This window comes from Mastigoproctus giganteus, chromosome 1 (genome assembly GCF_048544385.1).
Source record: "Mastigoproctus giganteus isolate SK-2022 chromosome 1, ASM4854438v1, whole genome shotgun sequence".
NCBI lineage: Eukaryota > Metazoa > Arthropoda > Arachnida > Uropygi > Thelyphonidae > Mastigoproctus > Mastigoproctus giganteus.
In genome coordinates, this window is record NC_143575.1 from 206,082,809 (window position 1) to 206,098,009 (window position 15,201).

Below are 15,201 nucleotides of genomic sequence, written 5' to 3' on the forward strand. Positions count from 1 at the left end.
GCACCAAAGCATTAAAGGAAGTGAACACAGGAGTTGGCATGTGGTGCATTAAAACAAAAAACAAAAAAAAAAAGAAGAAAAAGAAAACTAGAGAATTTTTAAAAGTTATATATCTCCAATTAAAAAATAATGATTCACATCAAATGTGAATGCCATACCGGAAGAAAACTACTAAAATTCACACTGCTGTGTAATATTTCTAACAGATTTTAATTTTTTCAGATTTTGGTTGATGGGAAGCATAAGGCATGCCTGTCGGAGGGTTAATAAAGTTTCTTATTTGTTAAATTGTAAATTTTTGTTTAGTAATACTTTTTCCCCTTTGTTAAAAAAAATGCTTCCTTATTTCCCCTTGCCTTGGTGAAAGCTTTGTAATAAGAGGGTGGATAAATATAAATGAATACATATATATATATATATATAATTACTACTATTGCTGCAGGAAATGGAGCGTGGACAGCTAAAAGTTCAGACTTCAGCCAGTACCTCATCATTGACCTGCGTGAAAAGAAAATCATCACTGCCATTGCTACTCAAGGTCACCCCTTTACATCAGAATTTATCCAAGAGTACCGTATAGAGTATGGAAATAATGGTTTAGACTATGCAGCTTATAAGGATCGAGAAGGACATCCCATGGTGGGTTTGTGGTTATTTCACTTGGTGGTGGTGAACAAATTGGCAGCTCTTTGACAATTTTAGAATGTTAACAGAAAAGTTAAAACATTTCATTGGGATTAATTCTGTGATCTTGATCCAAATGCAATTTTTTTTTTTTTTTTTTCTCTCTCTATATAGCTTTCTCAAGTATTCTGAAATTTATTATCACTGCAGGGTGTATCAAAAATATTTTAAACCTAGGGAATTATAGCATATTCATGTTTCTGTTAAAATCTGTAATCGGAATAATATTTTGTGGAGACACATGGAATATTTGGTAAATTTTGTCATTTTTATCTTCTTCATATATTTGTTTGTTGTAATAATTTTACTTATGATGAAACTCCTTCACCTAGGTTTCTCAACATGGACTGCTGCAACCAGTGATTATTACCAGTCCATTACGATAAATCTGCAAGACAGGAAGCTGATCCGCTACATTGAGACTCGAGGTCGATCTCGTACTTTAGAATTTGTTACAGAATATGTCGTACAGTACAGCAACGATGGCGACACCTGGCGTTCATATGTATCCTCTGATGGTAGTCCAGAGGTGTGGTAGTAGTGACCCGTGCTTCACTGTCACTTGTTACTGCACTTGAGTAGGCTCTGCTTCTGGTGCCGTAAGCACTGATTATAACTTTGGTTTGGTTGTAGTTTTCTTTTATTTTGTGTAATGTTCTGCTTGTCTGGTTTGTTTTTTTTTTTTGTTTTTTTAAGTTTGGTTATTTTTGGAAATGCTTTGTTTTTTCCCATTTGTTTTATTATATTATTTTATATTTTTTGTTCTTAACTTTTGTTGGATTATTCTGAGTTCATTTTTTTATTTATTTATTTTTTTTATTTTTGCAGTTATCTATTTGAGATATGCATTTCTCTGTATGATTTCAGAAATAGCACATTCTACCTTGCACTGCATTTTGGTTTTCTACTTTTCTGTTACTTTCATTTGCTGATATGTTTTGAAATCAACCTGCTTAAGTAACATGTAGCAATGTTTCCATAGAGCTTTAATATTTGAATATATTTTTTTAAAATTAACTTTTCTTCATAATTACATATACAAGACAAATGGGCCTGTGATACTGGATTCCATGATTAAATAGTAACAATACAGCATATCCAGTGACAAAATTTTTAATAACGAAGTATAGAGCTTTCAGGGTAAACAAACTCCTTCAGCAAAAGACGTATACAAAATACTAACAAAATATAGACATTAGAGATCCATTCCCGTCCAACAAGCCGCTAGCTGTACCAGGTGACATTCTGTAGAATGACCCAAGCCTACCGAGCAGAACATCGCGATCCACAGAGGACATCTGTGCTGCCCTCAATCTGTGCCTGTCAAGCTACGTCATTACCTTCGATGATTCCTTGTACAAGCAAATACACTGTACGGCTATGGGAGCCCCTGTCAGCTCCATCGTTGCTAACATTGCTATGGGGGAATTAGAGGAACAGATATTCCTGAGCCCACCCGTACCAATTACAATGTGGTGCAGATATGTCGATGATATCTTCACCATCATCCCATGTGGGTCAGAGACAGCACTGTTAGAGTACCTCAACTCCTTGTCACTGTTCATTCAGTTCACCGTAGAGTTAGAAGTGAACGGGTCCCTTCCATTCTTGGATGTTCTAGTGAAACGAGTGGGCTCATGCCTGGAAACCTTGGTGTACCGTAAGCCAATTTGGTACGGGCAGTTTACCAACTACAGATCAGCCCATGCCCCTTTCCATCTAAACAGCACTACACGCATTCTATTCTCTCGAGCTTGGAGCCATTCCAGCTCAGAGGAAGCTAGGCACACCTATATTTCCAGAGTAAGAACTGACCTAGTCAATTGTGGGTACCGAACCCATGTATTAGACAAGTACTTGCTACAAGCACAAGAGCTTATGACCCATCCGAGAATGTCGTCCCCACATGACAATATACCTACTGCCTATATTCCTTACTATCCAGGGCGCCTCCGTAGCCAGGTGGGAAGGAGCAGCAGTGCGTAGCACACGCTTCTTGATTAGACCGGGGTTCGAGCCCGTCACCACCAAATACGGAAGATGCGGAAAGGTCAGGGAATGACCACCGCATATCCCGGAGCAATATGGCCTTAGTTGCTAATGCTCCTAAAACACCAAATAACAACATAACATAACCTTACTATCCAGGCACGTCAGACCATATTTCTAAAATCCTCTGCAAGTACAACAAAATGCATACAGCTCCCTGGTAGGAGCTTACGTTCTCTGGTTTCGAACGCTAAGACTTCCATCGCCCCTCTCTTTATGTAGTGGAGTAGTATACCATGTAACTTGCTATATAGGGGAGAGCTCTAGACGCCTTCAGGATCACCTTGCAGAACATGACAGGTCGATTTGCCTAGATGACACTGACCACTCGGCAATAGTGGAACATTTCTGGTTAATACGTCATGACCTTAACCCCATGCGTGATTGTGAAGTGATTGACCAATCCCGACACTTCCGTCACTGCCTTTGGCTAGAATCGTTGAACGTATCATGCTGTCCAAAAGCCTTGAATCGCTGCAAGGGTACGAGGCTACACCCTATTTTGGAATCGACGGTCTTGAAACTCAACAAGCGCTGGCAGCAAACCCACACTTGTCTATGCACCAACAATGAATGCCAGTCTAGTGAATAATGTTCAATCACACAGCCATGTGCACATTAGAACATGTGCAACTCATTTGGTATTTATTTTATTTTAATTCTATCTCTAACATCTATATTTTGTAGACATCTTTTGCTGAAGGTGTTCGTTTACCCCGAAAGCCCCATACTTAGTTATTAAAAATTTTGTCACTGGATATGCTATATTGTTACTATTTAATTACATATATAGTTAAAATGCAACTTTAAAATATTTAAGTGAATTGAAGTAATTTTTATTTCAGGTACAATGATTTGTATCTGAATTAAAAATGTCTATTTTTAGGTAATTGTAATTTTGATATGCTGATCACAAAAATGCTGGTCAAAATTTTCACAAATTTAGATATGATGCTAATGTTACAAACGATAGTAAGGCCATAATTTTCCTGAAGCTGTATGTTCTTCAAATTCTGTAGATATAGTTTAATGAGATTATTGAAGTTGCAATGGTTTTTTTTTCCCGTAAAACTTTCGAAAGATATTCAAATTCTGTCTCACTTTGGTTGAGACAAAGCTCACCAAAATGATGGAATTTCACTGGTGAAACTAACCAGATCAAGAATTAGCTATGTAACTTTTTTTTTTTTTTTTTTTTTTTTAAATCTCAGAATGATTTATAAAAATGAAATTGGTGATAAAATTGAGCATCTCAAGGTTTGAGAGACACCATACTATTGTTCTGTTGATTCCATTTTTAATTGTAAAAAAAAAATTTACAGTTAAAAATGTAAAACAAGAATTCTCAAAAAACTAACAGTTTGAAAATTTTACATAAAGAATATCCTAATAACTTAAAAATTACTTTATCAAGTGTTGTTGTTTTAGGTAACTCAGAGCATCAGCCCACATCACTTAAGACAACCAATGTTCAGCCAGGTGTGTACGTTCATAACATGTTTTTTAGTCACATATTGCATTTGTTCTTGTTAAATTTTCACTTGAAATGATTTCAGTAAGAGAAAGCAGAACACCCCTCCATGTTTAATGTTTTGAAATTAAACATAAAATGTTGTAATTAAAGTCAGTAGATGAAAAAAAACTGAATTCCTGAAATTTTATGCAGATATTGACTCACCTAATGCTAAAAGTGTTCATAAAACATTACACATTACTCGTAAAAGAAATCGCATACTAATAGAGTGTTTTGGCAATGGAGAAATGAAAGTAGGCAGTAGTATACATCTTGAAGCAGTTAAATTTTATATATATATATATGCATATGCAGTTGAGTAACTACTTATGCACTCCTGGTAAGCTGCAATGTAAAGATTGTTGTGATCATAAGTATATACTGGTGCAGAATGAAATACTATTCTGTCATGTTCAAGTTGCTTGTTTATTATTTTCTGTGTCTATTCACCATCACTGATAGGTAGGTGAGGTGGCAAAATCATAGCCGAGAAAACATTTCCTAACTTTCTTAACATGACTCTATAAGCATGTCTAAATTGTCTTCAAAAATACATTATAATATTTAACAGGTGGTACTTTATTTTAAAAACGCATTTTAAGATAAACTACAAACCTATAAATTTTTTAGCTGTTAACAAAATCAGATACCTCAACCTCTCCCACCCAGAAGGGACAAAATGACTGGGAACTCGCTTGCTTTGAAGGCACACTGTGTGGGCAATACAGTTTAAATTCTTTTATAACAAGCATTCAAACAACAGGTCAGAGTAAGTAAAATTTCTTAGCCAAGCCCAAAATTGGATATTTTGATATTTTGAAATTGGACATTTTGATTTTTATCATTATCAAGGATTGGAAACAGTTAAGCAGCATGTGACGATATTTAAAACTTTGAACAGTTCATGTTATAGTTGATCAGGGATTACTTTTGCACAACTGTTCAAATCTCCATTAGACTGAAGTGTAATATGAGCAACTGACATTATTAGAATCCTTGTGTAAACACATTTCTAGAGTTTCTGTTTAATAATTTTGTAAAAAATGTTACATAGTCGTATCTGTATTATACAAATTCATGATATCTATATTATACATTTGGAATCATTATCAGTAGTAGTAATGGGTGGCATATGATGCAAGAAAGCAAGCTTATAAAGTATCAATCAAAAAAAAACCCCCTCTCACATCACCTTTCCATCCCATCCAATAATTTGTCTAGTTCTTTGAATTTATTCAAACTACCACTTTCACAACAACAGATAGAAGTTTATATATTACCTTTATATCAATGTATATTACCTTTCAATCCCCTTTGGTGAATTGGAGATATATGTGCACATCCCTAGTCTGTAGGATCTTCCCCCAAATCTTAAAATGCTCTCATAATTATGGCTTAGGATTTGCTCACCTCCTTTGCTATGTCTCTTAATATAATTGGATAGATCCCAATTATATTATCACAAAATCATTTAGCTCCCCATTAGAGTTTGATTAACATCTGGTATCCTTTCCCTAACGAGTTCATGTGTGAATGTAGATGCAAAATACCTATTCAGTTTGTAAGCAGGAATATCAGCAGAAACCATTGACATGAGTTGGACCAATGTGATCTAATCCCTTTCTTCTACTTTTAATGTAAGTAAAGAAGTCTTTGCTACTTTTCTTGGCATTCTTTTCCAGTGACTTTTTGTAATCAGCCTTAGCTTGCCTAATCTCCTTTCTGACTTGATTACTGACCAGTTTATATCTACCATAGGCTTCTGTATCACCAGATAATTTATACATATACCATGCACGTTTCTTCTCTGCTACGTCTCATCAGTTCACCTGACATACCTTTAGGTCATAGTCCCAACAGTTTCTTAGGTTGTATGAAAAGCCTAGTAGCTGCCATGATTACTTCTGCGAATGTTTACCCTTTTAGAATTTGCTGTTGGTAATATCATCTGGTGGTCCCGCTGTGTAGAATTCATAAACTGTCTGAGACCACTATAGTCACCCTTATGAAAGCAAAAGGCTTTTCCTTTGCCCTTGACACTAGTTATGTCTTTAAGTAAATTCCAATTCAGTAAACCATAACCACTGCCAACCAGTGGACCTTTTACCTGCAAGTTCTTAATGCATGAAGTATTGCTGCTGATAAACAGATCAAGAGTAAGTATTGCTTCCTCTTGTTACCTCTCAAACATGCTGCTCTAGAAAACTGTCATCCAGTAAATCCACAAAAGCCTTGCTAGTGTGTGAGTAACCAACCCACATGTTACTATATCTGACAAGCTAAAATTGCCCGTTATAAGACATTCTGATTTATTTGCTTGTTCTGTTTATTTTTATAGCTGTTGGTAGAGATCTGCACGGGCTTGGCCTGACCCGATCCTCGGGCCAGGTTAAGCTGGGTTATTTCAAACATTTCGGACTTTTTTGGGCTATTTCTTACAATATTTTTAATTGCAATATTTAAAAAAATCTTAAAATATTTTATGTATTTAAATTCTCAAAGGTTTTTTAGAAAAAAAAAATGTGTATTATTTGTCTGTTGACACTTTTAATTGTCCAATAAGGCGTACTTCGTCAACATCCCCAAAATTCACTGAAATTTGTACTCTTTCGTGGAAATGACCCGCCAGCAGTACAAGCTCTAAAAGAAATTTTCGTGCAACAGGATTAGCGGTGCAAGAGTGTTGACTATTTTATTTCTGCACAACAATTTGCAATAAAAAAGTGTGTGAAGAGAGAAGGTAGCTGGTAACAGGAAATTAGTTTCCTGTTACCAGCCACCTTTTGGAATTATATTAAATATGGTAAATTCAAAATTTATTACATTTTCTATTTTTTTATAATTAATGATAATTATTTTGGATAAATATTATAGTTATATAATTATTAAAGTTGAATTTTGAATCTGAAAGTTTTATATTAATATGAAACTTCGGAAACTAATGCTAGAAATTTTATTTATATAAAAATTTTCAGTCTGGCTGGGATAAAAATTGGTTTGGGTATTGGTAATGAATTTGAAAAACAAATTCGGGCTTGGCCTAGGTTGTTGCCATCTAAACTTCGGGCCGGGTAAAAATAAAAAAATGTAGACCTGTGCAGACCTCTAGCTGTTTTTTATACTCATCACAGTCATTAGGCTTATAACACATGCCTACTCTTGAGAATTTTTGTTTTCCCAGTGCTTATGTCATACCAAACTTATTCATCATTGCACTTGGCCACCCATGTTGACTGGATGCACTGCCTTAGATTTAATTTACTTCTTAACTAAGAACATAACCCCAACTCCTCCTGTCCTTTCTGTACATGTACTCGCCATATTTAAATTCTGCATCTTTATGTCTGAGTGACACCATGGTTCTGATATTTCCATAATGTCTGCATTTGATGACTTAATCAGTATTTCAATTTCAGCAAATTTATTTATTATGCTCCTAGCATTAGTGTAAATGCAAATACAGTCGATTCTGGTTATTTGGGACACATCGGGACTAGTGCATTTTGGCCCGATTAAGCGGCTTCCCCAATTATGCAAAGTTTTCACGTAAATAGTTAAAAATACAGCTTTACGATCAAATCATGTTACAATTAGGGCTTACAATACCAGTAAAAATCTTAATACAGGTATTTCGGTATTTTTAATTTATGAAACCGGGATACCGGTATTAATACCGTTATTCCAAAAACAAACGTTTTTCTCAATAAATTTTGATGACAGTTAGGTGCAATAAAGTAAGGAAAAAACAAGTACTGTACTTACTTGAATTCAAGTTTTAAATAAACATTTATTGCAATAATAAATATTCTGAAAAAAAATCATTAAAAATACAGTTATTCTAAAAACAAAAAAATACATTGTTACTGCAAAGTTTAGTTATGTTTAAGCATCCACACTACCTGTCTGAATAAAGTGAGCTCTTAAGAAACATAAGCAATCAATAGTATGATCGTTTAAACTGGATCTAATTTTGGTACATATTTGATTAGCGGCAGAAAACACCCTTTCGGATTCTATTCTGGTACTATTGTACTGAGATAATCGTAGATGATCTCAGTCCATATTTTCTAGGCTTTGAACATTTTTAGCAAAAATAGTTAAAGGTATTTCATTAATTTCCGACTCAAGTTCATCTTTTAAAATCTCATTAGAGTCGGGCAATTTCTTATTTTGGGAAGAATTTGTGGAACACTGATGTTCTGTTCCATGTTGGTCTTCCATGGTTGAATTATGTTCATCATTTTCTGAAGGAAAAAGATGTTTTATTCAGCAAAGTATAATTTTCACTATAGTATCTTTACTGAGTCTGGGAGAGAGCAAAGAGTGAGAATAAGGAATAAAGAGAGCAAAGAGTGCAGTTAAGGAATTCTTCACATATATAAATGCAAAGAAGAGAAGGACAAATCAGATCGAACACATATGTAATTGCATGGGATAGTATTAGATACCCCAACTGATGTTGCAGGTGAACTCGACAGTTACTTTGCATCGATATTTACAGAAGAAAAACCCTTCATGTCAATGAGAAATTATGGGAGTGAAGTTGAAAAAAATGTAATTAATGATGTTGAAATTTCATATTTGTTGATTTAATGTGAAAACTTTTGTGCTCACAGGCAAGTAAGGCTCCTGTGGTTGATGGCATATACCCTATAAACTTAAAGGAGGCGGCAAGTGAGCACATTGAACCATTAAGACTAGTTATGAGAGCATCACTGGACTCAGGAGAGATTCCGTTGGATTGTTGTAAATTGGAACATAAAGCCGGTTCTAGGAGTGTAACGGGAAATTACCGACCGGCCAGTCTAACTTCAGTAGTAGGGAAAATCATGGAGGCAATGATCAAGGGTGGAATACAGGATCATTTAGATGGAAATGGAATTCTGTAGGATACACAGCATAGTTTTGTAAAGGGAAAATAATGTTTAACAAATCTGGTTAGCCGTTTTGACAGGTCACTCGTGAGCTGGATTTAGAGAATAATTTCGACATTGTTTATTTGGATTTCAGCAAAGCATTTGACTCAGTCCCACACGAGTGGTTACTTTATAAGTTGGAGCAGGCTGGTATTATAGAGAAAATCCTTAGATGGATAGCACGATGGCTTGAGGGCACCAGGCAGGGGGTTGTGATAAATGGTTATTCCTCAGATTGGGTTAATGTAAGAAGCGGGGTTCCCCCAAGGATCTTCAGAGTGACCCCAATGCCCATGGAAGTATCTATAGAAAAGACATGCAGCAGAAACTGAACATCTATGAGACAGAGGTGACACTTTGTATATGATGGGTCACTGATTAACCGGACTGCCCCATTTTGAATGGAATAATAGCATGAGAAAGAGATGAAAAAGGTGTATCCACAGCTTGGGGGCATCACACCAGATGTGGGGACAATATTCCATGGTAGGATGGATTCAGGATTGTTACATAGTGAGTGATTGTTTAGAAGAAAAGTAATGCCAAGAGTGAAAAGTCAGATTTTTTTATACACAGGAAGCAATATTTGCAGTTTGTTTATGCTGAGAGAGTTTAGAAGTTGGGGTAATCACTCATATAGGTGACCCTGTCTAGAAATCTTAGGGTTATCATAGATTGGCATAGCAGCAGTAGGCTATTTTTTTGCAAGAAAAAAAGACAGGACTGTGTTTTAGAAGGATTGAAGTTAACTAAGTTTTCTTTATCCACTGGAGAATTATCTGGATATTGGCATTTAAGGAATTGTTGGTGGATATTGTGCAGGGCAGGGTTTCTCAAACTGGAAAGTAGAATGTATTGTGTTATCATCAGCAAAACTATGAATAATATAGTTTTAGAACGACTGGTATTAACTAAGTTTTCTTTGTTCCATTGGAAAATTGGGGAGATTGCCATTTAAGGAATTGTTAGTGGATATTCTAGAAGTGAAGCTGTTTATGCAGGGTAAGGTTTCTCAAACTGGAAGGTGAAACATAGTGTACTGTAAGCAGCAAGCTCTCAGTAGAATTTTGGGTCAATGAAAGGTCATTAATATACAAGGGAGAAAAAAGTGTGAGAAAGAATTGAACCTTGGAATTTAGTTCTTTACACCAGCATTAATAGAGAAGTTAAGTCAGCCATTTACCATCACCTGCCTTGAGTGATCAGAAAGAACAGGACTGACTGTTTTTTACTCAGTTGAAAAAAAGTTGGCAGTCCATAAGATGGGAGTTTGTTTAGAAGATTTCTGTGCTAAACTCAATCAAAAGTCAAATATGTCAAGAGCATTTGCTTGAGTTTCACCAAACGTTTCCTCTAATGTGTCCAAAGAGGAGTAAGCAGAACGGTAAATCACCAGTGGATTGATGCTGATGAAATGCACATTGGCAGTCATTGTTCATATGGAAGAGTTGTGAAATAGTTTGAATTAGTAGTTAATGGATTTCTCCCTTACCTTACATAGAATAGAGGTAAGCGCAATAACATGATTGGAAGGGAGAATTTGCCACCCTTTTTAGGAAATGGCTGGATATGATATTCTCAAGCAGAAGGAAAACACTAGTGGAATAATTAAGTGTAAAAAGATGACAGAACAGGAGTGAGCTCAATAGCACATGTTTTGGGAACAAGTATAGGAATGCCACCAGGATAGGGAAGTTTCTTGGTGTCAAGACTGTCCTTCAGACAACCATAGGGGATTGAATGAAGTGTATTGGGTATGGTAGGAGGAAATTTATCAAGATTGCTAAATTTATCTTTTGCTGAGGATGATTAGAACCATCAAATTAAAAAAAAAAAAAAAAAAAGAGTAGTAATGGCAGATACAAGAAAGAAAGCTTATATAGCATCAGACAAAAAAAAAAAAAAAAAAAAAGGTTCACCCATCTGTACCCTCCAAGGATTTGTTCTCCCTTGAATATATTCAACCCTTCCACTTCCACAACAATAGATGGAAGCCTGTTCCAACAATCAACTGCCCCACTGGCTTAAGGCAAGCTTCTGCCCATCTGTCCTGCAACCATCCTTCCTCAACTTGAATTTATACCCCCTAATGTGTGTAGTCTCAGCAAGTGGAAGAATATCATTAACATTCAGCTTACTCGATCCATTCAAGGCTTTAAACATCTCAATCCGATTTCCTCACAGGTGCCTTGTCTTGAGACTCCGAAATTTGCAGAACAGAAGCCTTTCTAGGTAAGAGCATCCTTTTGTTCCCCTCACCGATCTGGTTGCCCTTCTCTGCACCCTTTCCAGCAGATCTACATCCCTCCTGAAGTAAGGCCTCCAGACCTGTATACAGTACTGAAGATGAGGCCTAGCCATGGCCTTATACAAAGGGATAATCACTTCCTTATCCCTGCTGGTAAAGTTTCTGTATACTATTGACAAAACCCTATGAGCTGTTCTGGCAGCATGTCTGACTGCACAATTACCCCAGGTCTTTTTCATTCTCCACTACCCTGAGTGTAGTACCACACAGTTGATAAGTTACTCTGGGTTACTGCTACACATGTGCAGTACCTTGCATTTGCCAGTGCTAAACTTCAACTGCTATTTCTCAGCCCATTGACCCTATTTTCCTAGATCTTGTTATAATAGCTCACCCTGATGACCGTCGTTAACCACCCCAAGTATAAATGGGTGGAAGTTGCAATCAGTAGCTTTGGCAAGAGATTAGAATGCTTGACTATCATTTGGACAAAAATAAAGTTTTCTATTCTCAGCATGTTAAAAATACGGATTGGATTGATCAATGACTGTTTCACAGTTGTTGCAGGCTTTAATGTTGGCCGAAAGTGAAGCTGGAGATTCCACTATATGCCATATACTATATTCTTATCTTGAAACAGTTTTAGAACTTTTTTTTTGAAAATCAAAGTTTTGCTACACAGTGAGATGTGAAATAAAAGATAGATTTCATCCCTATGAGAATAATTTTACTGATGTTATTTAAGCAAACATTGGGATCAGAAGATTTAAAAACCAGCCAAAGAAAAGAACAAAAACCATGCAGATTATACCATTTTGCATTCTTGTAATGAGGCTGAGAATAACCATGTGAGAGGAGCTCTGTTGGAGAAGAGACGATCACCAAGTTGTGATCTGAGGTGCCTAGAGGATCATTAGCATTGACCATGTACTCTGAAGGGTTGTTGCTGAAGAAAGTGTTTGTGCTTACGATCTGGTATCCTGGCAAGTAAATTAACAAGCTGTGGAAGGTCATTAGTAATTAAAAAAGCCTCAGCTAAATCAAAGAAATTTATTTAAATCCTTATATTTAGCACAAATACTTTATTGTGGAAGGTACTTCAGTGAAGTGATTTTGCATAAGATTTTCAAATCATATATAGTATGATGGAAATCTTTATTTCTTTACATTCATATGAATAGCACAGCTGATTTTTCTGTAGTGTTGAAAAATTTCTAAATGGAAAATGTATTAAATTTCTGTAGTGTTGGAAAAAGTTAAAAATACACGAAAGAAGTGTGATTCAGTTTATTGCGTTTCATGCACAGAGATTCTATAAACAGAGCACTTTGAAACAGATTAAAATACCATGTTCATTCTGTTAGCTGAAATTGGCCATTAGGAGCATCAGAACTGGCACATCATGTTTCCATATTAGACACATTCCAGTTTTTAAAAATCGTGATAATAAAGGGTTTTCCAATAGTAACGCTCGATGTTTGGCAACAGCGCATGACGAAGTCGACAGTCACACAGGTGGTATCTTTGGTAGCCGTATTCAGTTAGTCTCTGCAATTTATTATGGAGCGTTACACGACTGAGCAACGAGTCAAAATTGTAAAAACTTATTATCAAAACCAATGTTCTATTCGTCAAACGTTTCGTGCACTCCGTGCAGTTTATGGTGTCGACGAACGTCCTTCAGAATCCACAATTCGCCGTTTAATAAACAAATTCGAAGCAACTGGGTCTGTGGCAAATCTGAAAGTGCCTGTACGTCAGCGAAACGCAAGATCCGTTGAAAATATTGCTGCAGTCCGGGAAAGTGTGCGTGAGAATCCGCAACAGTCCATTCCGCGTCGGGCTCAAGAACTTGGCCTGTCTTCGACGACAACTTGGCTAATCCTGCATAAGGACTTAGGGCTTCACCCTTATAAAGTGCAATTAACCCAACAACTAAAGCCCAACGATCATGCGCAGCGGCGTGCATTCGCTGATTGGGCGCTAGAGCAGTTGGAGGTCGATCCTGATTTTGGGCGAAAAATAATGTTTAGTGACGAGGCTCATTTCTGGTTAAGTGGCTTTGTTAACAAGCAAAACTGCCGAATTTGGAGCGACGAAAACCCACGAGAGATTCATGAGGTCCCACTACATTCCGAAAAAGTTACGGTATGGTGTACACTTTGGTCCGGCGGAATAATCGGTCCGTATTTTTTCGAAAACGAAGAAGAAGTGGCACTTACGGTCAACGGTGAGCGATACAGGGCTATGATAAGAGATTTTTTTTGGCCTGCAGTGGATGGAATCGATCTAACAAACATTTGGTTTCAGCAAGACGGTGCTACGTGCCATACGGCACGTGATACAGTAACACTATTGCATGAGAAATTTGAAGGTTCCGTTATATCGCGAAATGGTGACGTTAATTGGCCGCCCAGATCCTGCGACCTAACGCCACTGGATTTTTTTCTCTGGGGCTTTCTAAAATCCAAAGTCTTTGCTAACAAACCACGGACGGTTGCCACCTTAAAGGCCAACATTAGGCGCGTTATTGCTGAAATTGAGCCACTTTTATGCGATAACATCATCACCAATTGGGTATCCAGGATTAACCAAACCAGACAAAGCCGCGGCGGACATTTATCTGATATAATTTTTAAAACATAATGTTAACACATATACTTCATAATAAAAATAAAAATAGATCACTATCACTCTCACAATTTGTTTTATTGCGTTACAAAAATCGAGCGTTACTATTGGAAAGCCCTGTAGATATCCTGAATATTCAACAACATAATTTTACAAAAATTACTAAATTCAGAAACATTACAAATGTATGTACATAAGGATTCCATTAACATCAGACATGCATATTTGATTTCTGACTGGAGATTTGAATACAGTGGTGAAAGTACCTCTTCACCTACTACAACATATGTACAAAACTTTAAATATTTTTGCATGCTACTTATGGTTGCCATTCTTCAGTAATGAGAAGTTGAAAAATCTTCATCTGACTTTGGGCTTGGCTAGGGAATTTACTTTCATTTGCCTTTTGAAGTTTGTGATAATAGAATTTTAAGTAAATTGCATGTATTGTGCCTACAGAGTCCAGCAGATGAGTTTCTGGTAATTTTTTATTGGGGTCTGGGGGGGGGGGTGTCTGAGATATCTGATTTTGCTAGGCTTCAAATTTCATAGATATGTAAGACATTTCAAAATTTGTTTTTAAAATAAAGTAACAAGTGATAAACAAAACAAGGTAAGCTTTCTTATATATTTTTGAAGAATATTTAAAGTTCAAGGTATATTTGTTACTATGATTTTTAAATACCTGTCAAAAATGACTTTCTTAATCATCCTGCAATTAATATCTAAAATGTTTATACAAAACAAACATTTCCATTGTAATGGACACATTAATCTTTAAGTGAACCTATCAAAATAATATGCCGTTTGGGTGTTTCCTAATATTACAGTTATATGGCTATTATATTTTGTTTGTAAAAAAACATTATTGTAGTATTAAAAAGTACACCAGTGATACACTGGTGTACCTTAGAATAATTTATCTTTCTAGTTGAACTGTGCACTTTACTATCAGCATTTCTGTAGAGATTAGATGGGCTGGTAAGGGCTTGGTCTCAGTGTTTCTGTATTGATGATATTCAACTGTGCCAAGATGCACTTCTACTTCCTCGACACTGTGATGTTAGAAGCAATGCTATATATACAAACCAAAACCTGAAAGAAATATCCGAAGTTTCAGTGGGGTGGAGGTGTGTGGAAGATTAAATATAATTTGGAAC

At 36.2% G+C, this 15,201-nt stretch overlaps 1 protein-coding gene across 1 annotated transcript in view; it reads left to right on the forward strand.

Annotated features, from left to right (window-relative positions):
- Nrx-IV (neurexin-4) overlaps positions 1-15,201 on the forward strand; it is a 405,554-nt gene that overhangs the window by 56,631 nt on the left and 333,722 nt on the right. Inside the window, exon 3 of the mRNA XM_090384064.1 lies at positions 443-639. Within this exon, the coding sequence (XP_090240190.1) occupies positions 443-639 (197 nt within the window). The remainder of the gene's footprint in view (positions 1-442; positions 640-15,201) is intronic.